Below are 25201 nucleotides of genomic sequence, written 5' to 3'. Positions count from 1 at the left end.
TTTGTCTGTGTTTTTGTCTGAGTTTAATGATGGTACATCTACCAGTTTACCTACTTTACCAGCTACCCGTTTAATTGGTCTAGCAGTTTACCTACTTTACCAGCTACCCGTTTAATTGGTCTAGCAGTTTACCTACTTTACCAGCTACCCGTTTAATTGGTCTAGCAGTTTACCTACTTTACCAGCTACCCGTTTAATTGGTCTAGCAGTTTACCTACTTTACCAGCTACCAGTTTAATTGGTCTAGCAGTTTACCTACTTTACCAGCTACCAGTTTAATTAGTCTAGCAGTTTGTCTACTTCACAAGCTACCAGTTTAATTGATCTACCAGTTTACCTACTTTACCAGCTACCCGTTTAATTGGTCTAGCAGTTTACCTACTTTACCAGCTACCAGTTTAATTGGTCTAGCAGTTTACCTACTTTACCAGCTACCAGTTTAATTAGTCTAGCAGTTTACCTACTTTACCAGCTACCAGTTTAATTAGTCTAGCAGTTTGTCTACTTCACAAGCTACCAGTTTAATTGATCTAGCAGTTTACCTACTTTACCAGCTACCAGTTTAATTAGTCTAGCAGTTTACCTACTTTACCAGCTAACAGTTTAATTGATCTACCAGTTTACCTACTTTACCAGCTACCAGTTTAATTGGTCTACCGGTTTGCCTACTTTACTAGCTAACAGTTTAATTGGTCTACCAGTTTATTTACTTTACCAGCTACCAGTTTAATTGGTCTACCAGTTTGCCTACTTTACTAGCTACCAGTTTAATTGGTCTACCAGTTTATTTACTTTACCAGCTACCAGTTTAATTGGTCTACCAGTTTGCCTACTTTACCAGCTAACAGTTTAATTGGTCTACCAGTTTATTTACTTTACCAGCTACCAGTTTAATTGGTCTACCAGTTTGCCTACTTTACCAGCTAACAGTTTAATTGGTCTACCAGTTTATTTACTTTACCAGCTACCAGTTTAATTGGTCTACCAGTTTGCCTACTTTACCAGCTAACAGTTTAATTGGTCTACCAGTTTATTTACTTTACCAGCTACCAGTTTAATTGGTCTACCAGTTTGCCTACTTTACCAGCTACCAGTTTAATTGGTCTAGCAGTTTGCCTACTTTACCAGCTACCAGTTTAATTGGTCTACCAGTTTATTTACTTTACCAGCTACCAGTTTAATTGGTCTACCAGTTTGCCTACTTTACCAGCTACCAGTTTAATTGGTCTACCAGTTTGCCTACTTTACCAGCTACCAGTTTAATTGGTCTACCAGTTTATCTACTTCCTCAGCTACCAGTTTAATTGGTTACCTACTTGACCGGCTGACCAGCATGTGGTCTGTTCTCACCTGCTTGCCAGTTTAGACCATCTATAACCAGTTACCTGTAGAACCTGGTGTTAGCTGGATTGTTCAGCTGGGAGAAACACAGAATGGCTCTCTGACCATAGAAATGTGCCTTGTGGTTGCTTGTCAAACCCCTGAAGCTGGTAGCTTAGGCTGTCGGTTCTGGATAGGTTGAATATTGAATATCACTTCTTCTCAGGAATCAGGACAAAGTGGTCGGCAGTTCTTTGTTTTAATTCACCTATTGTAATTTTAAACGTAATATACATTGAGTAAAGTAAACTGAAGTAAAATGATTGAATAAATACACTGTCATGTGCTCTGAAATGCTCTAAAGACACTTTTAAAATTCATCACGCCGCCAAGTTTCATTACACTTAGATGCCCAGCCCACTGCTCCCCATCACCACCACCACTCCGCCCACCCTGGTCTGATTCTCTGCCCAGTTGAGTGCCCCTCAGTGCAGTGACTGTCCACCTCACTGCAGTGAAAGTGAAAGTGGAGCTGCTGTGATTCTCCAGTGTTGCACAGCTGGATAAAACTTCAGAAGATCATCTTCGGTAAGACGTTCTCTCAGTCTTTCTCTGATTTCTGTCACAGTCGGCCAGCCGCAGTTTGGAATTAGACGCTGATTTAATCAATACTTCCAGCAGAATTCAGCAAATTCAGCTGCTCATTGACTTCTGTGATGAGGGAGTTTGGAGTACCAGGTTGTGATTCAGCTGAGATTCAGAGTTAACAGCTGTGTTCCGAGCTGAGAGAAAGGAGCTCTTCACTCACAATAAAACAACTTTGAGCATGAAATAACTGCATTTAATGCACAATGAGTTGCTTTGTTGACCGAAATATCTACAGTTTATTACAATATGTAGCGTTTAAATTAATAGGCAGCCACATTCATGGTTTCATTGAAACCTCAGACATAACATGGTCAATACGATAACAGTCTACAACACCAACAATACAAATCTGTTTTTATTCAACATATTAAAGTGATTGAAATGTGTCGATTTAACCAAAACGCTTGGAATTAAAGGCATTATAACTTCACAGTTTTAGTTTAGTAGTCCACAAAGCCAACAGGAAAGAGGCATTTTAAAGTACCTGAAAGCCAGAGGCATCTCATTAGCTAACTAACTGAACCCGTCAGGACATCTTTAACATAATGGGCAGCCAAAGTCTTTACATGCTCTGTGAAATACAGTCAGCCAAATCTGAGACATGATATGGTCATTTCACACAAGATGCCCATTAATCAAGTAGTCTATATATATAGAAATCATTTCTTCAAAATATACTAGAGATTTTATGTATATAGTTTAACACTAAAATGATATGTTTTGTACTATTTATTTGAAAAATCGAATATATTAAAGACGACACTGTTATAATGCTGTAATCTATTGATCTACGATTCAGCTGCATTAACCAGTGATTGTTTTAAAATGCTGCAGCATAATGACTTCGGGTGGTGTCGTTGACTCTGAGTGGACGAGTATTGATTTTGTGGACTGTGTACGTGAATGACCACCTTGTAATAGACACTTGTTGGTTAATTTTGCAAATGTGACTGGTGATTTTGGCTGCCTGTAATTATAAACTACTACAGTACAGTCATTTTATGGAGTGCAACAAACTGAGAACATGTTTATATTCATTATTAAGCAGCTTAAATCGCAAATGTTTTGTATATTGTCTTCATTATGAGCTGTTTCATTGTAAATGAAAGACTCCTGTCTCTCGGCTCTGAACGGGCTCTTGTTCATACCGTAGAGTGTGTAATATTTGTGCACTCGCATTTCTTGCGTGGGTAGTTTTATTGTGTTTTAGAGAAGAGCAGCTGAAAAGCGGTAGTCCTTTAGAGAAATCTGTCTTTCAGTAACGTTGAAATGTTCTGAACTCTGAAGGTGCTCCTGCCTCCCAATCCAGGCTGGAGGAACGCTGAGAGAAACACCTCCCTGTCCCTCACTTTGTTACTGTAGTTGAATTTGTTTGAAGATGTAAATTTTCCTGCACTTTGTCCAGCTGGCAAAAAAAGCTCAGATCACCAGCTGGATTTATGATCATAGGGTAAAGCTTCTGGTGCTTTATGGTGTTTTATGAAGAGTTTTGTTTTGTTTGTTTATGTTTATTTGTATTTGTAGTCTGGATAATTTGGCCTTGGACTCTTTGGTGAGTTGGGAATGTGGTGCACACAGAAGAAGCGAATCAGAAGACAGGGGGAGAGGTGGAGAGATGGAGTGATGGAGAAATCTCTCCTTCTGCTGCTCTACACAGCTACATGGGGTAAAATACCTTTTCTCTAGATTCACTCTGAATCCTGTCAGTGTAAATCTAAACTCTGCTGTCTCTGATCTTCCAGCTGTGTCGGTGTCAGATGGGTTCAACATCGATGTCACAAACCCAGAGCGGTTCTCGGGGAGTGAGGAGGGTTTTTTCGGTTATCGGGTTCTACAGTATCAGTCTGACTCAGACAAACAGTGAGTACACGCCTGATCATCACTGTCATCCAGTAGAATCACAGCATATCACACTGTATTAAACTGCATCACGGCTTATTGTATTGAATTATTGAGCTTAATCACAGTGTGATATATTGCATCAATGAATTTTAACTAGCATGGTACTTTGAGACTTTGCTTAGTTCACTATAAAAAACACTTTTTGTTTTAAATATTATTATACAACCCCAATTCCAATGAAGTTGGGACGTTGTGTAAAACAAATAAAAACAGAATACGATGATTTGCAAATCCTTTTCAACCGATATTCAATTGAATCCACTACAAAGACGAGATATTTAATGTTCAAACGGATAAACTTTATTGCTTTTGGCAAATATTCACTCATTTTGAATTTGATGCCTGCAACGCGTTCCAAAGAAGTTGGGACAGGGGCAACAAAAGACTGGGAAAGTTGAGGAATGCTCAAAAAACACCTGTTTGGAACATTCCACAGGTGAACAGGTTAATTGGAAACAGGTGAGTGTCATGATTGGGTATAAAGGGAGCATCCCTGAAAGGCTCAGTCATTCACAAACAAGGACGGGCGAGGTTCACCACTTAGTGAACAACTGCGTGAGCAAATAGTCCAACAGTTTAAGAACAATGTTTCTCAACGTGCAACTGCAAGGAATTTAGGGATTTCATCATCTACAGTCCATAATATCATCAAAAGATTCAGAGAATCTGGAGAAATCTCTGCAGGTAAGCAGCAAGGCAGAAAACCAGCACTGAATGCCCGTGACCTTCGATCCCTCAGGCGGCACTGCATTAAAAACCCACATCATTCTGTAACGGATATTCCCACATGGGCTCAGGAACACTTCGGAAAACCACTGTCAGTGAACTCAGTTCGTCGCTCCATCTACAAGTGCAGGTTAAAACTCTACCATGCAAAGCGAAGCCACATATCAACACCACCCAGAAACGCCGCCGGCTTCTCTGGGCCGAGCTCATCTGAGATGGACTGACGCAGAGTGGAAAAGTGTCCTGTGGTCTGACGAGTCCACATTTCACACTGTTTCTGGAAATCATGGACGTTGTGTCCTCCGGGCCAAAGAGGAAAAGGACTGTCCGGATTGTTATCAGCGCAAAGTTCAAAAGCCAGCATCTCTGATGGTGTGGGGGGGTGTTAGTGCCCATGGCAGGGGTAACCTGCACATCTGTGAAGGCCCCATTAATGCTGAAAGGTACATACAGGTTTTGGAGCAACATCTGCTGCCATCCAAGGAGCGTCTTTTTCAGGGACGTCCTGCTTAGTTCAGCAAGACGATGCCAAGCCACATTCTGCACGTGTTACAACAGCGTGGCTTCGTAGTAAAAGAGTGCGGGTACTAGACTGACCTGCCTGTAGTCCAGACCGTCTCCCATTGAAAATGTGGGGCGCATTATGAAGCTCAAAATACGACAGCGGAGCCCCCGGACTGCTGAGCAGCTGAAGCTGGACATCAAGCAGGAATGGGAAAGAATTCCACCTACAAAGCTTCAACAATCAGTGTCCTCAGTTCCCAAACGCTTATTGAGTGTTAAAGGAAAGGTGATGTAACACAGTGGTAAACACGCCCCTGTCCCAACTTCTCTGGAACCTGCTGCAGGCATCAAATTCAAAATGAGTTAATATTTGCAAAAAACAACAAAGTTTATCTGTTTGAACATTAAATATCTCGTCTTTGTAGTGGATTCAATTGAATATACATTGAAAAGGATTTGCAAATCATCGTATTCTGTTTTTATTTATGTTTTACACAACATCCCAACTTCATTGGAATTGGGGATGTACATTATTATATTTTATACAGTAACATAACATGAATGTACAGGTATTTTTTGCTTCAACTAAAAAATTATTTGTGTTGAGTCTCCAATATTTCACTTCAAACTGAATTGTGAATTTTGTGAATAATAAAATAAAGACATTTTATGCCTTCTGTGTAAAGAACTCATTAAGGATATTTTCTTTTTCTCCACTTCTACATGTACATGAAAGGCATCAGGAGCAATTTACAGCTGCACACCGAATACAGCAAACTGCACTCTACTGTACCAGCAAGGTACTTATATATGAACACAAACAGAGCTCTACTGTTCGGCACTCAGTCTTGAGTTCTTTGTGCCATGTTCTGACCTGATGATTTTGGTATCTTTCTTTGAGTTTCAAACCTTTTGTTTTTCCTTAAGTTGATTCCTAGTGTAAGTATAAAAAATAATATCTTGAGTGTTCTCTTACCCTTTTTGTTTAGGGAGAAATGAGGGAGAGATTTATGAAGGGAGCATTTTGACTTCAGTTTTGGGGAGTTCCCAGTTCAGTGTATCCCTTTTAAGCTTTTGGGTGGTGTGGCACATAGCATGTCAGTCTGGAATCAAGGAGATTGAGGGTTCAGTACCTATGACCAATAACTTTCTTTGTTTTCCTCATTTCTCTTTTTATTTTTTTCTCACTTAATTCACTGGGAATACTGTTCTTGGACTTCAGCTCAGCCATTAGTACAAACATCCTAGGACAGCTGCAAAGCAAACTGCTCCAACTTAGTGTGCCAACCCCCACCTGCCAGTGGATCACCAACTTCCTCACTGGCAGAGAGCAGCAGGTGAGGTTGGCAAAGTATACCTCAAAACCCCAGACCATTAATAAGGGGGCTCTGCAGGGTTGTATTCTCTCCCCTTTGCTCTTCTCACTATAGAGAAGATCGCCGATGACTCATCACACCCAGGACACCGCCTGTTGCAGCTCCTTCCCTCAGGCTGGCACTTCAGCCAGATGAGGATCAGGACATCCAGGCTACAGAGAAGCTTCCTCCCACAAACCATCACTGTCTGGAACAGTTAACATATTATACATAAACAATATTTCAGCCTCTAAACTGCATTTCTAAATATTTTGGTTCAGAGTATCACACTTGTCGTGGAAATGTATTTAATAGTGTTGAAATATGACTTTTGAGCTTTTATGCTTAAGGATGATTCTAAATGTCACAGTGGCCGAGAGGTAGCGGGATTGTTTTGTGTCTCAGGAGATAAGGGGAAGTGACCTTGCTATGAGAACAGAAGCAGAGTGGGAAGATAGATGCAGCAAGGCAGTGGCGCCTAGCCACAAGGCTACGGGTCGAAACTGGATGTTTTGCCTTGGCTGCTTGCTGTAAGCAGGTCGTATAAGATAAACATGTAGGAGAAAGGTGTACGATTGAGAACAATGCTGACTAATGCTTACTGCCATAAGAGGAACGTAAGGGCGGGGGAACAACAGAAAGCTATAAGAAGCAAGACACACAGTGAAAGAGGTTAGGTAGGGGAGAGAGAATACATTTTTGTTATGATCACTTTTAATAAACTTGCTACTCACTCTTGATCCAGACTCAGAGACCATCATTATTACTTGTCATCCAGCGCTTTCCACCACAATTTGGCGTCACGAACAGGATGAGCAGCGGACTGCGGCGAGGGGAGGAGGAGTGAAACACCCACCGAGGACGCTCTCTGGCTGAAGCCGGGCCCAACAGCAGGGGAAAATCCCACAGAATAAGGGAGAAGTACCGTGGGGGCGGGTGTGACTAATCATCCCTCCGCACGCAGTCCAAGCCTCATCAACGAACAAATAGGTGGTGAGTGACAAGTTTAAGATTATTTGATCGTTGTTGAACTTTATACCCCTCCACCTCGCCTAAAGCACTCCGCCCTGGACAAAGTTAGTTGCATGACGGTGTAACACATTGCGTGGCAGTCGGGGCAGGACGCTCGACGGCGCAATCAGAAAAGACTAGCCTGGTCAGAGCGAGGCCTCTACTGATAGACGTATCTTTAGAGCAATAGGTCCGGACCGTGGGGAGGAGTGCATAAGTAATACCAATAGTACAGGGTGCTGATTGGGTATTAAATAGGGATAAAAAGGGAGGTGAGACTTGGTTGTTGGGGCCAAATTTCTCTGAGTCGCCAAGATCGAGTGAGAGAGCAAAATGGGATCCCAGGTAACTAAAGACCTACAGTTTAATCCTAAAGTTCACACTGCGGCTCTCTTTAGTCAGATGGGCCAGGATTATGGCACTGATAGCATTGTGTATGTCCCGTTGTGGATAAAGTATTTCGGATTCCCTACCACTGGGAGCCTCAGTGTGAAGTATTTAAGCAGGTTCAAGAAAAGACTTGAGCAGCCACCAGTTGGCTGCCCAAAGGCAATAACTAAGCATTGTCAGAAAAATAAAGAGAAAATGTTACAAGCAGTAGAGTTCTGGATGGATGAAGCACAAAAGAGAGAGAGTGAGAGAGAGAGGGGGGGAAGGGGAACTAACCCTGTGTCTCAGTGTGTCTCAGTCACGCTTGATCCTGACCTCGATGCCGCCCCACCGAGACGACCTCAACCGGGAGAACCAGCAGCACCACCACCGGAGATGCTCCCAGCACCACCACCGGAGATGCTCCCACCACCACCACCGGAGATGCTCCCACCACCACTACCGGAGATGCTCCAACCACCTCCACCGCCATACAACCGGCCACCGCCACCACCTGCAACGCCTAGCCCATACGCACCAGCAAGGGCAGGCCTGGGTGAGATCCAACAGAGCGCATCAGCGGCTCCGCAGACCAGCCCATCCCCGACAGGCCCTCGACAGCAGCAGCCTCCTCCAGTGTGGTCACCTGTGGCTGCACACACCAGAAGCCGTAACGAGAACAACATAGAGGGGAATGTTCTTACAGCAGTTCAGGCTCCGAGTGGATGTTTTCCAATGGTGGAAGTTGCAGGACCTGAAGGCCCATTGTTAGTCCACCGATACTGGACTGAAAAGGATACAATGGAAGCTGCCTCTGGTTTATCCGACCCTCGACAAGTAGGAGGTCGAAGGTTTGGGGAAGAATTTGAGGACTTTGTTATGTCTTGTCGCCCAACTGCGAATGAGATAAAACGCATCTTGTTCAGGAAGCTGGGGTCCAGTTACTGCAAGATCGACCGGAATTGGCCAGATGGAGACATTCGCCTGGCGGCCCCCAGTTATCAGCCACCAGCTGGCCAACCGGACCCCAATGCTCCCTATCGGAATATGATAAGGGATCTGAGAACTCGCCTAGAGGCTGCTTTCCCTCTGCATGTGAACACGGGGAAGATAGCTGCATGTAAGCAGGAAGATGGGGAGACTGTCCAAGATTATCTAGTCCGCTTGACAAGAGTGCACACAGATTACAGCGGGCTGGAAGCACCTGCACAGAGAGCGAACGATGCAGAGCACGTGGGCCCATGGGAAGCACACTTGCGTAATAGCTTCTTATTGGGACTGAAGCCAGAACTGTCTAGCGCCATAAAACAGCATTGTGTGGGATTTGTCAGACAGCCTCTCAGCGTCATTGAGGATCATGCCAAACACCATGAAAGCTTCCTCAACTCAGAAACAAAGAGGAGAGAGAAAAAACGAGCAGACACGATGGATCAAGCCATGCTGACGATGGTACAGCAAGTTGCAGCCCTCCCCACCAGAGCTCCGCGCCAAGGAGGCCGAGGGAGAAGACAGGGGAGGGGTCGAGGACGAGGCAGAGGGAGAGGATTCGCTGGCAATGGGCCAGCCTTCCAACCAAGTGTGGATCAGATGGGTGAATGGGAGAATCGGTGCTATAACTGCGGCCAACTTGGACATTTCGCCAGAGACTGTCCAGGACAGCCCACTCAAGAGAAGTGACGGGCGGCGGAGAGGCAGGATGGCGAGGCGGGATCCACTGACACACCAAAAAGGGAAGTGCCATCTTCTTCTCCCTATTTTTCATTAGTGCAGCAGCTGACAACATGCCCTTTAAGCATGCCAAAAATAATGCTAACGGTACAAGGGAAGGATTTGGAATTTTTGGTAGATAGTGGGGCAGGGCATTCGGTGATTAGAACGAATGACCTTCAGTGTGACACACAGCAGGGAAAATCTCAATCATTAATAGGTGTGGGGGGAGAAGTAGTTAGAGAGAAAGTGTCTGTGCCTCTCCAGTGCTCTCTAAATGGCAAAATGTTTTCGCATTGTTTCTTAATATCTTTCGTTTGCCCAGTAAATCTGTTAGCTAGGGATCTAATGTGTAAATTGGGATGCACTTTGATTAGCTCACCAGAGGGACTAGCCATAGATTTTCTAGAACAACCATGCATGGTTCAATTAGCATCAGGAGTCCCGGGATACGCTTACATGTGGTGCTGTGGTGATGAACAAGGGGAAACTGTTGAACATTTTCTGTCAAAAGCCCAACAAACAGTTTTAGGTTCTTTGCAATGGAAAACTCAAGATGTGCATTGCACCTCACACATCAGTCGAGGCCCAGATCATGATTATGAGAAACAGTTTTTTAACCAAATGACAGAATCCCTTGCCACTACAGCACTCATATGGAGCAACAAAATGGCGGCCGCCCAAGTTTCACTGACAAAAGCTCAGAGCGAATTATTCACAGTAGGTAATTCGTACCCACACATTTCCCTAGCCAGATTTGAACACACCCTCCCATGGCAAGACTTTGGACCATGGGCTTTGAGAGTGGCCACGGCTAACGATTGGATTGACACAGAGCGCCTTAATGTACAGTACAGCACCTCCACGAAAACATGGAAGTGCCCTTTTCAATGCAAATTGACAACGGAGCGCACTGTGGAGTTAGTTGGCCCCCCTCTATTGGTGCAGGCTGCCACGCTCACAGAGGAGGAGGAACTAGAACTGGCCTCACTTCCTCCTCAACTGTGGGCGTCTAGTAAATATGATGTGGGACTAATTAAAGACTGTGAACCAGTTGTGATCACTCCCAAATCGGCATACAGACCCAGGCAGGCCCAGTATCCTTTGAAGCCTGAGGCAATTAAGGGCATTAAGCCTGTATTTCAAGCACTGCTCCAGGCAGGGGTAATAGTTCCATGTCCAGACTCACCAGTAAGAACACCAATCTTCCCAGTAAAGAAACCCGGCCGGGAGGAGTGGAGGTTTGTTCAAGATCTGCAAGCAGTAAATGCAGCAGTCCAAGCCAGAGCCCCAGAGGTTCCAAACCCACACACCATTTTGTCCCAAATCCCCACTGACCACACCCACTACACAGTAGTGGACCTGACCAATGCATTTTTCAGTGTGCCAGTGCACCCTGACAGCAGATTCTGGTTTGCATTCTCATTTGAAGGCAAGGCATACACATTTACACGTCTTTGTCAGGGGTATTGCGAATCGCCTACCATCTATAATGCGGCCTTGAGAGATAGCCTGGCTTCACTAACACTACCCGAAGAGGTGGTGCTGGTTCAGTATGTGGATGATTTGCTCCTGAGCGCCCCCTCACGGGAGCTCTGCAAACAGGCCACTCAGCGGTTGCTGCAGCATCTAGCTAACAATGGGCACAAAGCCAGCAAAAACAAACTGCAGTATTGCAAGCCAGAGGTCACCTTTCTGGGCCACATTATCACTGTAGGCCAAAAGCGAATGGCAGCAGACAGAATACAGGCGATTTGCCAAACTCCCAAACCAATGACTAAGAAACAACTGTTGTCTTTCCTTGGTATGTGCTCATATTGTCGCACTTTCATTCCATCTTATGCTGAGAAAGAGGGGCCCCTGAGGGAAATCATCCCAACAAAAAGCACAAATACCACACGCCTGCAGTGGACTGAGCAGGCTGAGGAAGCTTTCACACAGCTCAAGATAGCTTTGCAAAACATGCCTGCTTTGGGTATACCTGATCCAACAAAACCCTTTGTACAAATGGTGGATGCGAAAGGCATCTATATGACGTCAGTCCTCACACAAAAACATGGGGATAAGTTACGCCCAGTGGCGTATTTCTCCTGCAAATTGGACCCTGTAGCTCAGGGCCTGCCAGTTTGCCTTAGAGCAGTGGCAGCAGCAGAAAAGGCTCTAGTAGCCTCTAGAGACTTAGTTGCGTATGCCCCCCTCACACTCAAGGTTCCACACGCAGTGCATAACATCTTGCAGGACCAAAGGGTTGCACACCTCTCCGCACAAAGATGGTTGCGTTACCATACAGCTTTGCTGGACCTGCCCAATGTCACGGTGCGCCGTTGCAATGCTCTAAACCCAGCCTCACTTCTGCCTACTCCAGAAGATGGAGAGCCACATGATTGCCAGCTATTGCTGTTACATGCATGCACACCCAGAATAGATCTCAAAGATGAGCCACTGCCGAACGCAGAGTTAGAACTATTCGTTGATGGTTCAGCCAGCAAAGATGAGATGGGAATAAATCGGGTTGCATATGCTGTGGTCTCTGCTACGGATATTTTGCACACACAGAGCCTTCCTAGCTCATATTCAGCACAAGCTGCAGAGCTTATTGCATTAACTAAAGCCTGTGAACTCGCAGAAGGCAAAACGCTCACGGTCTGGACGGATTCCAGATATGCGTGGGGTGTGGCACATGACTTCGGTTACATGTGGAAACAAAGGAATTTTCTAACAAGCTCGGGCACTAAAATAAAACATCACAAATTCATTAATGAATTACTTTCTGCCTTATTGCTACCATCACAAATTGCAGTAGTCAAATGTGCAGCACACACTTCAGCAGATGACCCTGTCAGTAAGGGAAATGCTTTCGCAGACCATGTGGCAAAACATACTGCCTGCACAGAGCCAATCGCCGCCACACAGCTTCTTGTAACAGACCAAGAGAAACCTACTCTGCAAGACATCCAGTCCTCTGCTACTCCGGCAGAGCGGGCTCAATGGTCCAAATCAGGGTGTGTTAAACAAAATAAGGTATGGGTACACAACGCCACGAACAGACCATGTCTCCCTAAAGCATACATGAAAGGGTTAATTGCTATTGCTCATGGGAGGAGTCACATGAGCAAAGGGGGGATAATGGACATGATAGCAAGACACTGGTATGCACCTGGACTCTCCACACTCACCCAAAATTTTTGTTCAGCATGCTTAGTATGTGCACAAAACACACACAGACACACGCAACCTCTGTCACAACAGTCTGTGGGTCACCCCCCAGCGACAGAACCATTCCAACATTGGCAAATTGATTTTGTTGAATTAACTCCAGCAGAAGGGAAAAGGTTCCTCCTGGTCTGTTTATGCATGTTCAGCAAATGGGTTGAGGCTTTTCCCACAGGTACCCAGGATGGCGAAGCAGTGGCCAAAGCATTCCTTAGGGAAATAATTCCCAGATGGGGCCTGCCACAACGTGTTTCAAGTGACAATGGTAAACCCTTTGTGCACACAGGCTTGAATAGCCTGACCAAGTATCTAGGAATAGATATGAGAAAACATTGCAGCTACCACCCCGCCAGCGCCGGGGCGGTAGAGAGGGCTAATGGGACCATTAAGAATGGTCTCGCAAAAATGACACAACAAACAGGCCTTAACTGGGTCAAATGTCTCCCTTTGGTCCTTTGGCAGAGTAGAACCAGACCACAGACGAGAACTGGCCTAAGTGCATTTGAGATAGTGTTTGGCAGGCCTCCCAACACGGGAATAGGTCCCCCCCCACTCGATAACCAGTTGCTTGACCACTCTCTCACGACCTACTGCGTCTCACTTTATGAGACGCTTCTGTCTGTGTCTAAGCAGGTGAAAGCCGTACTACCTCAAGCAGCTGACCAGCCCTTCCACGACCACAAGCCGGGTGACTGGGTGCTGATCCGGGACCTGAGGAGGCGGAGGTGGAACCAGCCCAAGTGGAGGGGACCTCACCAAGTGCTCCTGGTCACCCACACTGCAGTCAAGGTGGAAGGACGAGGAACGTGGGTACATCACACTCACTGCAAGAGGGCTCCAACGACACCTGAGGAAACGACTTCAACATGATGTACATCACACTGTTGCTTTGCCTCGTCTCCCTGGCAGGAGCTTGGGAGACCACTGAGAGACAGTGTGCAGGTAACAGAGCCTGCATGATGTCTGTTGTGGCAGCTAATGCTGTGGACCCCGACAGACATTGCTTAGTATGCCACAAGTTTGCCGTCCCATGGGTTCCAACACCACTAGACAATGCTACGGCTGCTCCACTGATCCAGAACATGTCAGACTGTGGACTGAACACAGGGGTGGGGTTCATGTTAAATGTTTCCCAAGAATATTTACTGACTGGGCGGATGCCTGTATGGGCCACTAATGGCACCCAAGCTATCGCACATAGACCCAATGATTGTGAAACGAATGGTCCCAGATATTCACCTCAGTTTCAAAACATATCTTTTTCTGTAATACCCACTTATAATGCTACCATGTGCTTGTGTTCAGTAGGTGTCCCAGATGGCCCCATCTTAGGTCACACCCAGTGCCGGGTCAATTTTACTGCCCTAAATCTAGAAAATACTAATTGTTCTGTCTCTACTGGTAACATCACCCATTAATTCCAGTCTACTAACTGCACCCTACTCATGTACACCCAAACCTCGGGTCCGGTAAGCTGGGTCTGTGGTCAATCGGCCTACACTGGGTTCCCAATTGCATCGCAGTATAACTGGAGAGGGTGCTGTACTCCCGCCATAGTAGTTCCCAATTTAGCCGTGCTCCATAAGCCCATTAGGACTAGGCGAGGTGCCTCAACTTACAATGGATACACCCTCGCTGACCCCTGGACCTCCCCAGGGACAGCTGTGGGGTGGTCTGTGTTCTTAGGGGGAGGCACAACAGCAGCCTTGAATAAGATAAATGGCCTGGCATGGCAGATACTAGTCTTGGCCAATGAAACAGAAAAAGCTCTCACCTTAGTGAATACTGAGATGGCTGCAATTAGGCATGCCGTGTTGCAGAACAGAATGGCTCTTGACCTCTTACTGGCTAAGGAAGGAGGGGTCTGTAAGGTATTGAACACCTCATGTTGTTTCTCACTCCCAGATTATTATAGAAATATGTCTGATCTCATTGCTCACATGCGAGCAGGCATTCAGCCTCCGCCACTTGCAGATGACTCCTGGTTTAGCTGGCTGACATCTCTGATGGGCCCATGGGGACACTGGATTGTTACTATGTTAATACCATTTATATGTGTGTTACTCCTTGTGATATGCATTGCTCCCTGCATCTCTAATTGCATTTCTGCCATGGTTGCCCGCTCCTTTACTGCTCAATATCACATGTTACAGATGGACTTTGTGGATGATGAAAATCACCCTTCTTCTGATTCTTTGAACTTGCGACAATTATTTAATGAGGGGAAGTAGAGTTTAGAAGTTGATTTAGAATCAAAGGGGGGAATTGTCGTGGAAATGTATTTAATAGTGTTGAAATATGACTTTTGAGCTTTTATGCTTAAGGATGATTCTAAATGTCACAGTGGCCGAGAGGTAGCGGGATTGTTTTGTGTCTCAGGAGATAAGGGGAAGTGACCTTGCTATGAGAACAGAAGCAGAGTGGGAAGATAGATGCAGCAAGGCAGTGGCGCCTAGCCACAAGGCTACGGGTCGAAACTGGATGTTTTGCCTTGGCTGCTTGCTGTAAGCAGGTCGTATAAGTTAACATGTAGGAGAAAGGTGTACGATTGAGAACAATGCTGACTAATGCTTACTGCCATAAGAGGAACGTAAGGGCGGGGGAACAACAGAAAGCTATAAGAAGCAAGACACACAGTGAAAGAGGTTAGGTAGGGGAGAGAGAATACATTTTTGTTATGATCACTTTTAATAAACTTGCTACTCACTCTTGATCCAGACTCAGAGACCATCATTATTACTTGTCATCCAGCGATTTCCACCACACACTCAACATTCCATCCTCTGAAACTACCATCTCAGACCAGTGTTTCTTCTAGCATCTTATTTATCTGTCTTATTACCCCACTTATCTGTCTGGTACCTCACGGATCTCTTTCTTTGCCACTATACACCCTTTAACTGCTGCTGCATTCAGCACTTTAAATTTAGACCCATACTTTGCACAGTGCAAGGTTTACAGGTATGACTGTGTGTGGGTGCCCACCAGGTGGTTCATCCCTTAGTGCTCCCAACTATGAACACGAGTGTCACGATTGGCCCCTCCCAGTCCTGTCCATGTGTTCGTGTATTGGTTTTGTAACTCCACCCCTGATTGTTTTCACCTGTCGCTCGTTGCCCCTGTGTATTTAAGCCCTGTGTTTGCCCTTTGTTTTCGCTGGTCGTTGTGTTCTCGTTGTGTTGGTGTTTGCCGTATCCACCTGTTTTGTCATGTCAGAAACTCGATCTGTTCGTGTTGGCTATTTGACACTGGACTGTTGTGACCCTGATTCTGGATTTGCCCTCAATAAAAGTCGCTTACCTCCGCACTTGCGTCCGCTACCTCGCTCTGCGTTACAACGAGGGCATACCCCACTAACAGCAAGACTGAGCCAACAAAATGGACTCAGCAGAGCAAATCAGGGTGCAGCTATTGGTCACCATAATTAATGCCTAGAGCAAATATTAAGCCAACTGCAGGGCTTAGCCAGGGCTCTTGCTCAAACCCAACCAGTGGAAACTTCAGCTCCAGAATCAAGCTTTCAGAATCAAGCTTGGAGTCAAGGAATCAAGGAATTTGGTTTTGGTTACAGGAGCTCACAGAGCACAGTATCAGACAGACATTTATGTGTAGCGAATAAAATAAATATAAAAAAAATAAAACATGCATTCATACCCCTCTCTCTCTCTCTCACACACACACACACACACAGTCATACTGGTAAACCTTACAGCTCTACCTCTCCCTTCCTGAGATTCAATCAGCCCAACTCTCTGGCTATAGAGCCAAACAAAATTGAGAAACAAACTTCTCTGGTCTGATGAAACAAAGATTGAACTCTTTGGCCTGAATGCCAAGCGTCACGTCTTGAGGAAACCAGGCACCGCTTATCACTTGGCCAATACCATCCCTACAGTGAAGCATGGTGGTGGCAGCATCATGCTGTGGGGTTGTTTTTCAGCAGCAGGAACTGGGAGACTAGTCAGGGTTGAGGGGAAGATGAATGCAGCAATGTACAGAGACATCCTTGAAGAAAACCTGCTCCAGAGCGCTCTGGCCCTCAGACTGGGGTGAAGGTTCATCTACCAACAGGACAACAATCCTAAGCACACAGCCAAGATGACAAAGAAGTGGCTTCAGGACAACTCTGTGAATGTTCTTGAGTGGCCCAGCCAGAGCCCAGACTTGAACCCGATTGAAGGAGAGATCTGAAAATGGCTGTGGACCGACGCTCCCTATCCAACCTGATTGAGCTTGAGAGGTTCTGCAAAGAAGAACGGGAGAAACTGCCCAAAAACAGGTGCCGAGCTTGTAGCATCATACTCAAAAAGACTTGAGGCTGTAATTGCTGCCAATGGTGCATCAACAAAGTATTGTGAAAAGGCTGTGAAAATGTATGTACATGTGATTTTTTTTGTTTTTAATTTTTAATAAATTTGCAAAACATTCAAACAATTTTTTTTTCATTTTGTCATTATGGGGTATTGTGTGTGTAACATTGTGGATTGTTGAAGAGGCAGATACGTGTGCGAAGAGAAGTGAGATTTATTACGGCCAAATCCAGGGTCATGGTCATAACAGTCCAAGGTCAATGAACCAAGACGGAGAACAGAAGGGACAGACATAACAATAAATTAACACAGGATAAACACAACAGAAGCCAGAAAACACCAAATAATCCAACAAGGTGGTTAACAAGAGGGTAAGAGGTGAAAACAATCAAGGGCAGGGTCTGGAAACAAGGGGGCAGAACCGGGAAGGAATCAAAACAAAAGCACATGGACAAGTAAACAAATATACAGTAAAGACTGGGAGGGGCCAATCGTGACAGTGTTTAGAATTTTGAGGGAAAAACTAATTTAATCCGTTTTGGAATGAGGCTGCAACATAATAAAATGTGGAAAAAGTGAAGCATTGTGGATACTTTCCGGATGCACTGTACGTAGCAGTATTGTTGTGAATAGTCGGACTTCAGTCAAATTTTGTGAAAATAGCTGATGCCAGGAGCTACTGGATTAGAAGATGGAAATGATGAAGCAAAATCTCCTTCCTTCTCTGTAAAGCTGCTTTGTACAACATAAGTTGTACAAAGTGTCAATTAAAAAACAAAACAAAACTTAATTGAACTTGATACCGTACGAGCCTCTCCCCGAGGAAGCCCAGTACTATTTGCAGGTGCCTCAATGTACTGTACTCCACCCCACCAGATCACACCTTTGGTTTAGGGAGCACGGGAAGATGGGCAGGATATTGGGTACTCCAGGATGAGGGCCAGGTATTACTGGATTGGATGATGGGCTGAAGTCTAATCTCCTTCGTTTGTCTGCAGAGAGCCCAAAAACTATGGTGAACCTGGTCTTTCTGTTCGACGGCTCCTCCAGCATGAGAACTTCTGATTTTAAACTGAATAAAATGCTCTTCTGGAATATTATGACACAACTCAAAAACGTATCGATTAAGGTAAAAACTTTATTTTCACCTTATTTATTTTCTCTCAGACTGTCTTCATTATTCTCTTGCAGAAAGAGATTCCACCAGATTCTCTGAATCTTCTAATGATGCTGGAATTAAAATTCCAGTAGATTTAACGGGGCAATTTACCGGAACAAGAACCAATTCAATAGCTAGGAAACCATTGAGAGGGCTCATGTGTGAAAAGAGGTTGATGCATTACCAGGAAATTCAAAGTTAGCTAAATGTTTCCATAAGCCTTCTTTAAATGTATTTGTTTTAGTTTAGTTTAGCTAAATAAAGTCACAGGAGGTTATTTTTACTCAAATGTTTGAGGCAGCGTGAGGTAGTTGTAGACCAGCAGTATTTAGCAGTAGTTACACATTTCATGCTCAGTAAAACTAACAGCATCATTTTTGAGTGTTAGAACAATAAAGTGAGTAGTTTATTGTTCGTTACAAGCAGACAAATGGTACTTTAATGAGTCTGTTTCTTGTCTGTCTGTGTTTAGTTTGCTGCTGTCCAGTTTTCTTTAGTTCCCCGGATCGTTTTCACCTTTAATGATTACATGGACGGCACAGCTAAGAAAAAGCTTGATGAAGAGGAGCATATGAAGCATCTCACAAACACCCACCAGGCTATTGACTATGTTCTGTGAGTAATCTGCTCTCTAAAAAATATCAGAATCCGAAAAGGTAAAGGGGAGGGGTTTGGCAAAGGGGCAGGGTTAGGGTCAAGCAGGAAACCAATAAAAAAGGGAACAGAACTAGGAGATACGTCAAAAAGAGCCAGCTCAAAGACAGAGCTGACAGACAAACGTTATGTGTCTGCAGACCTGTATATTCTGTAAATAAGAACTGGAACAGTTCAGAGGTGCTGTACGTAAACAATACCCTGCTGTAAAAACAGCACAGTTAGTAAGCAATAACCTGTGTCTGTGGATGGTAACAATACAGTATGAGGTGTGGTTGGTTAGTGTAGCGGTTAACACCTCTGCCTTCTACGCTGTAGACTGGGGTTCAATCCCCACCTGGGCAAACACCCTACACTATACCAATAAGAGTACTTGGGCAAGACTCCCAACACCACCTTCGCCTTCCTGTGTAAAATGATCAAATTGTAAATTGTTCTGGATAAGAGCGTCAGCCAAATGCTATAAATGTAAGTATCAATACTATTAACCATACTCACAGTACTGTCAGAACAATGAGTAATTACTAATTTAAGCAATATCAATCAACCTTAATTTAAACTCAGAATACACTAACGGAGACCCTCATTTACAATCTAGCCGAGTAATACAGGAATCAGGGATTGAGATGTTGTACAGTAAAAACAAAAAGAAAGAAAGAAATCGAATGTTATAATCAAATCATAGAAGTAAATAAAAAGAACATTCAAATAAACCCTTAAATCAATAAATTGTTAAAACTACAATTATCAAATAACTGATCAGATAAGGATAAAATGAATAAAACACAAGTTAATGAAATAAAAACAGAAAGAAGATGTAAAACAATAGATTGACAAAAATAAAATAAAGCAAAAGAAGAATGAATAGAAATAAAAAAGAATGAAAGGAATGATAAAAAGTAAATAAATCAATACAAAACAAATAAAAAGTACAAAAAAAATGATATCTGATTACTTTTACATGATACGAATTTAGAGGTAATAAGGGATTATTTCAGCGCTCTCTTTTGAAACACCTCTTTATTCCCAGCCTGAGGGAACAGTCGGACAGAAGTGTGTGTTTGAAAACTGATTTCGTTTAGTTTCACTGACCGTACTTGGGTGGATTTTAACCTCTTAGATAAATGCATTGTGTAGCACGCGTATACGTAACGCAGTAACTACATTAGCTAATTCACAGTCTTTGTGTAACAGTATATCACCATGGCTCTCACTATGGGGAAATGAAACCCATAGATTTTCTGAGTGTTAAATCTCAGGGGTTGGACCAGTACAAATCTTGTTCTAGGTACGCTAAGAGGAGGGCTTGGACAGAACTGCAATAAAACACAAAGTATTGAGGTAAAGATACAAAGATATCTTCACTACCCGGGCAGGCTGGTGTGTTTTTATCTTCACTACCCGGGCAGGCTGGTGTGTTTTGATCTTCACTACCCGGGTAGGCTGGTGTGTTTTTAACTTCACTACCCGGGTAGGCTGGTGTGTTTTTAACTTCACTACCCGGGTAGGCCGGTGTGTTTTGATCTTCACTACCCGGGTAGGCCGGTGTGTTTTGATCTTCACTACCCGGGTAGGCCGGTGTGTTTTGATCTTCACTACCCGGGTAGGCCGGTGTGTTTTGATCTTCACTACCCGGGTAGGCCGGTGTGTTTTGATCTTCACTACCCGGGTAGGCCGGTGTGTTTTGATCTTCACTATCCGGGTAGGCCGGTGTGTGTTTATCTTCACTACCCGGGTAGGCTGGTGTGTTTTGATCTTCACTACCCGGGTAGGCTGGTGTGTTTTGATCTTCACTACCCGGGTAGGCTGGTGTGTTTTGATCTTCACTACCCAGGTAGGCTGGTGTGTGTTTATCTTCACTACCCGGGTAGGCTGGTGTGTTTTGATCTTCACTACCCAGGTAGGCTGGTGTGTTTTGATCTTCACTACCCGGGTAGGCTGGTGTGTTTTGATCTTCACTACCCGGGTAGGCCGGTGTGTTTTGATCTTCACTACCCGGGTAGGCCGGTGTGTTTTGATCTTCACTACCCGGGTAGGCCGGTGTGTGTTTATCTTCACTACCCGGGTAGGCCGGTGTGTTTTGATCTTCACTACCCGGGTAGGCCGGTGTGTTTTGATCTTCACTACCCGGGTAGGCCGGTGTGTTTTGATCTTCACTACCCAGGTAGGCCGGTGTGTTTTGATCTTCACTACCCGGGTAGGCTGGTGTGTTTTGATCTTCACTACCCGGGTAGGCTGGTGTGTTTTATCTTCACTACCCGGGTAGGCTGGTGTGTTTTGATCTTCACTACCCGGGTAGGCTGGTGTGTTTTATCTTCACTACCCGGGTAGGCTGGTGTGTTTTGATCTTCACTACCCGGGTAGGCTGGTGTGTGTTTATCTTCACTACCCGGGTAGGCTGGTGTGTTTTTTATGTGCGTGCGTGTGTCAAAGGTTTGCTCCTCTTATCTGGGGTCTGTCTCTCTCTCTCTCTCTCAGCGCTGCTGCTTGTGTGCTCACGCAGCTGACGTCACTCGCACCGCATTCTGGGACATGTACGACACAGTACTAACTTCAGTAAAACTGTATGGAAACCATATGAATCTCAACTCGACTCTGACTCAATAAACAGCAGTATTTTACACTTTATATCGTATATTTACACATCTAAACCAATCGCTAATGCTAATCGCTACTAGCCTCCGCCTGTTAAGTTAAATTAAGTGATACTGTTTTAATCCCACAACCGGGGAAATTCCATCTCCGCATTTAACCCATCCATGCAAGTGAAACACCACATACACACATAGTGAACACACACACTAGGGGGCAGTGAGCACACTTGCCCGGAGCGGTGGGCAGCCCTATCCACGGCGCCCGGGGAGCAATTGGGGGTTAGGTGTCTTGCTCAAGGGCACTTCAGTCGTGGACTGTCGGCGCTGGGGATCGAACCGACAACCTTCCGGTCACAGGGCCAGATCCCTAACCTCCAGCCCATGACTGCCCCAAGTGCGTCCTCGTGGAGATGCCGGGGATTGAACCTGAGTTAGCCTGCAACTCAGTTAAACGAACTCCTTAACATCTTATAACTCACACATCTGATACTCCGATTGTTATAATAACCTCTTAACTCTGTTATCAACATTTTAAACTTTTTATAACACAGAAATATACACTTTATCACTCATAATCTCTCTTTATCTGGCACTATCAGAACTCACCGGAGTTTCTCTTCACAATAGAGCAGCACAGACGAGAGTTTATCCAACTCACGGCTCATATACACTGGAAAACACTGAAATAAGGGTTCTTTATGTCCCTTTTGGAAGGTTTAACAGCATTTTTAACTTTTAATCGGCTCTAGAAAATGGCGACTCTGCACGAGCTCAGAACACACACTCACTCTGGAAGAGTGCAAGGTAGGGAGTGGGGGGGGGGGGGGGGACGTGGGAGGAGTCAATGCACAGGCTCTACAGAATGGCTCAGCAGAAGATGCTCATTTCTACAGGGTTACAATTGCATCAGAAGGCAGAGATATTTCTGCTACAGAAGCTGAAGCCAGCAGGATTAACAACAGTGCAAGACGTTTTCTAAGTTATCCTCTTTCCCCTTGATTTTATCTCCAGTCTCTTCAGAAGCACAGCTGAAGATACTTGAATTACATGTACTAAGGTGTGAATGCACCTGTGCTTCTCTATGTATGTGTACACATAAACTAAACTATATGAAGCTGTGTCATAGATGTAGAATAATATGTGCTCCAGTACATGGGTTTTATTAAAACAGCGCTGTTTGTGTTTTCAGAGCAAGCCTCTTTAATAATGTTTCTTCTGGGGCGGATCCTGAAGCTTTAAAAGTTCTGGTCATCATCACAGATGGAACCCCTACTGATTTTAACACTAAAGATGTTATAAAGAGGTGTGAATATCAACAGATCACTCGCTTCGTTATCGGGGTGAGTTCGTTAAAGAAGCACGCCAGCCAATCACACAATGCCCACTAACTCAGTGACAGTGTAAAACTGTCCATCAGTGTTTATCTGTCCATCTTTATATCTGTACATCTTCTCACCACTACAACATAAATTAAAGAGTTTTTTTTTATTTTCTTTCTGACAGGTGGGAAATGTAGACATTAGAAAGCTCAGGATATTTGCCTCAGAGCCCAAAGATAAAAACACTTTCCTGATTGAAAACTACAGTGAACTGGAAGGACTTTCACCTACTCTGCAAACTAAGATCTACAACATTGAAGGTGTCAGGAGATGCATAAATACAGAACATTCCAGCACTGATCTGAATTTTTTTTCTAGTCTCAGACTGAAGTCTTAGCATTTGCCAGAACTGTCAGACATACATAGTAGTCCTGCTGTAAATAGTAGGACTAAAGTCAAATGTTCTTTGGGTATTTTGTAATAATAATAACTGGTGTCAGGTTTCTTAATAAAACATGATTTTCTACATCCAGGGGCTCAGGCTGCCTCACCTCATAGCTTGTATAACTTTTTACTACATTTCTCCTTATTTAGATTTAATCTGATGACATGTGATTTTACAATTACAGAATAATATTTTTGCCAAGGTAAATGGTTTAAAACAAAAAGCTCAGATGCATAAGACTTTACTATTAATAATTAACAATAGTATTGTGTATTTAGAGTAATTGTATAATAACTGCAACAGCAACTGCATGTTAACAGTAATAATTGAAATAAATGTCATTGGAAGGTCGCTGCCAGTGATCTATGGTCATCAGACACAAGGAATTTGTTCAGAAATTGAAAATGAACCTGTCCCTCAGTGCATTTCAAGTTTAAATGATTGGTTTTCATAAAAAAAGTAATAATTGGTTAATATATTAAATAAGAAACACATGAACACGGTTTTTCCATGACAATGTAACTGTAGTGTGATGGCTGTTTTACCATGACTGCGAATCAAACAGGCAGTTCCCTTGTTCAAATACCTGGGGGGGGTATGAGGCCAAACAATAGAAAAGCCAAAGCAGCAATTTCTAAATTTCTAAAACTAAAAGGAGTTTCAAAAAGCTAAAGGGGAATGCTGTTACCCAAAGGGCACTCAAGTTTTTTTTAATACTTATGCTGAGAGACTCAAGAGGCCAGAACTTGAGAAAGAAACTAATACCAAAATTACTGGCTTAGTCTGAGACATGCACATAGCAGCATGTACTCAAGACTCAGCAGAAAGCAGCATGTGAGCATCTTAAATAGGGTGCCCACATCTGTTACTGCTCAGCCCTAATTATTACTTTGTGGTGCCTTGTCTCCCCCTAGTGACTGGAAGTGGCATAGCATGACATTACAGTAAGATTAAGAGATCCTTATTAGTCCCACCGTGGGGAAATTCCACCTCCGCATTTAACCCATCGTGAAGTGAAACACCACATACACTAGTGAGTGAACACACACACAATAGGGGGCAGTGAGCACACTTGCCTGGAGCAGTGGGCAGCCCTATCCACGGCGCCCGGGGAGCAGTTGGGGGTTAGGTGTCTTGCTCAAGGACACCTCAGTCACGTGCTGTCGGCTCTGGGGATCAAACCAGCGACCTTCCGGTCACGAGGCTGGATCCCTAACCTCCAGCCCATGACAGTAACTCAACATGCAGCATCACTTTTGCTAGAAAAACTAAGCTAATTTACTTGGCTATAGCCATGTCTCTAGGCCAGTTAATGCATTATAGTATTTCCTATATAATAATGGTTACATTAGTCTAATCAGCTTTATTGATTAACAGATTTTGACGATGCCCAGTTCTTTGGGATGTCCATGGCAGTGAGGTTCACCCCTTCATCTGGCCTGACTGTAAGTGTAGAACTAAAAGATGTAGAACTCAACCTTCATATAGAATTTAGAAACAGATTCATCTTTGGGTTTTATCTCCCATCTGGATTCATTGCAGAATTGAATTCTGTTTTCTGTTTGCTGATAGACGTCAAACAGGTTTTTCATATGTTCAAATTAAGTGTTGAGTAAAACCCAGAAATACTTCACACATTATTTAACGGAAGCCCGACTGACTGTAGGAGGGTTGTAAGTTTATTACAGGCAATGTTTGAATTGTTTTTGAGTTCATTTCCACGCTGATATGAGCTGCTGTAGCGGTGCTGGTTCAGGACTGCTATTTTGGAAGGGTGTGAAAATATATGGGTGGGCTGATCAGGCAGGTGAGGAGGTACTGCTTTGATCTCTTACTCAGAACAGAAAAGTATCATTTTGAAGGAATGATGTAAAACTTTAATGTGGATATGATTTCTGTGTAATATTTTGAGATTTATCCTTTGGATTTAATCAAATCTTTGATGTAAATTCATCCTAAAAACAT

At 44.1% G+C, this 25201-nt stretch overlaps 2 protein-coding genes and 1 long non-coding RNA gene across 3 annotated transcripts in view; all 3 read left to right on the top strand.

Moving 5' to 3' along the window:
• The first annotated feature begins 1818 nt into the window (after positions 1-1818).
• Positions 1819-3832, top strand: LOC108412434. Its single transcript, XR_005131194.1, has 3 exons — positions 1819-1908; positions 3493-3634; positions 3711-3832. It is a non-coding gene; the product is annotated as an uncharacterized LOC108412434 (long non-coding RNA).
• Positions 3833-8701: 4869 nt separating this feature from the next.
• On the top strand, positions 8702-15468 carry LOC119264758. Its single transcript, XM_037543528.1, has 2 exons — positions 8702-9565; positions 13389-15468. Exon 1 carries the CDS (start codon positions 8715-8717, stop codon positions 9510-9512), a length of 798 nt encoding a protein of 265 aa, XP_037399425.1. The 5' UTR covers positions 8702-8714; the 3' UTR covers positions 9513-9565; positions 13389-15468.
• Positions 15469-16948: 1480 nt separating this feature from the next.
• Positions 16949-25201, top strand: part of LOC108412867 (integrin alpha-M-like) — a 28274-nt gene continuing 20021 nt past the window's right edge. The window contains exons 1-2 of the mRNA XM_037543363.1: positions 16949-17034; positions 22662-22812. Coding sequence (XP_037399260.1) covers positions 16949-17034; positions 22662-22812 — 237 coding nt within the window. The remainder of the gene's footprint in view (positions 17035-22661; positions 22813-25201) is intronic.

Source organism: Pygocentrus nattereri, chromosome 12 (assembly GCF_015220715.1).
Source record: "Pygocentrus nattereri isolate fPygNat1 chromosome 12, fPygNat1.pri, whole genome shotgun sequence".
NCBI classification, from domain to species: domain Eukaryota; kingdom Metazoa; phylum Chordata; class Actinopteri; order Characiformes; family Serrasalmidae; genus Pygocentrus; species Pygocentrus nattereri.
Note: the sequence above shows the minus strand (reverse complement) of the source record. Positions and strands in the feature narration are given on the sequence as shown.

What these genes read in the sequence shown, in the direction of transcription:
- LOC119264758 (XM_037543528.1), top strand. Translation starts at nt 8,715, where the DNA reads ATGTCTTGTCGCCCAACTGCGAATGAGATAAAACGCATCTTGTTCAGG.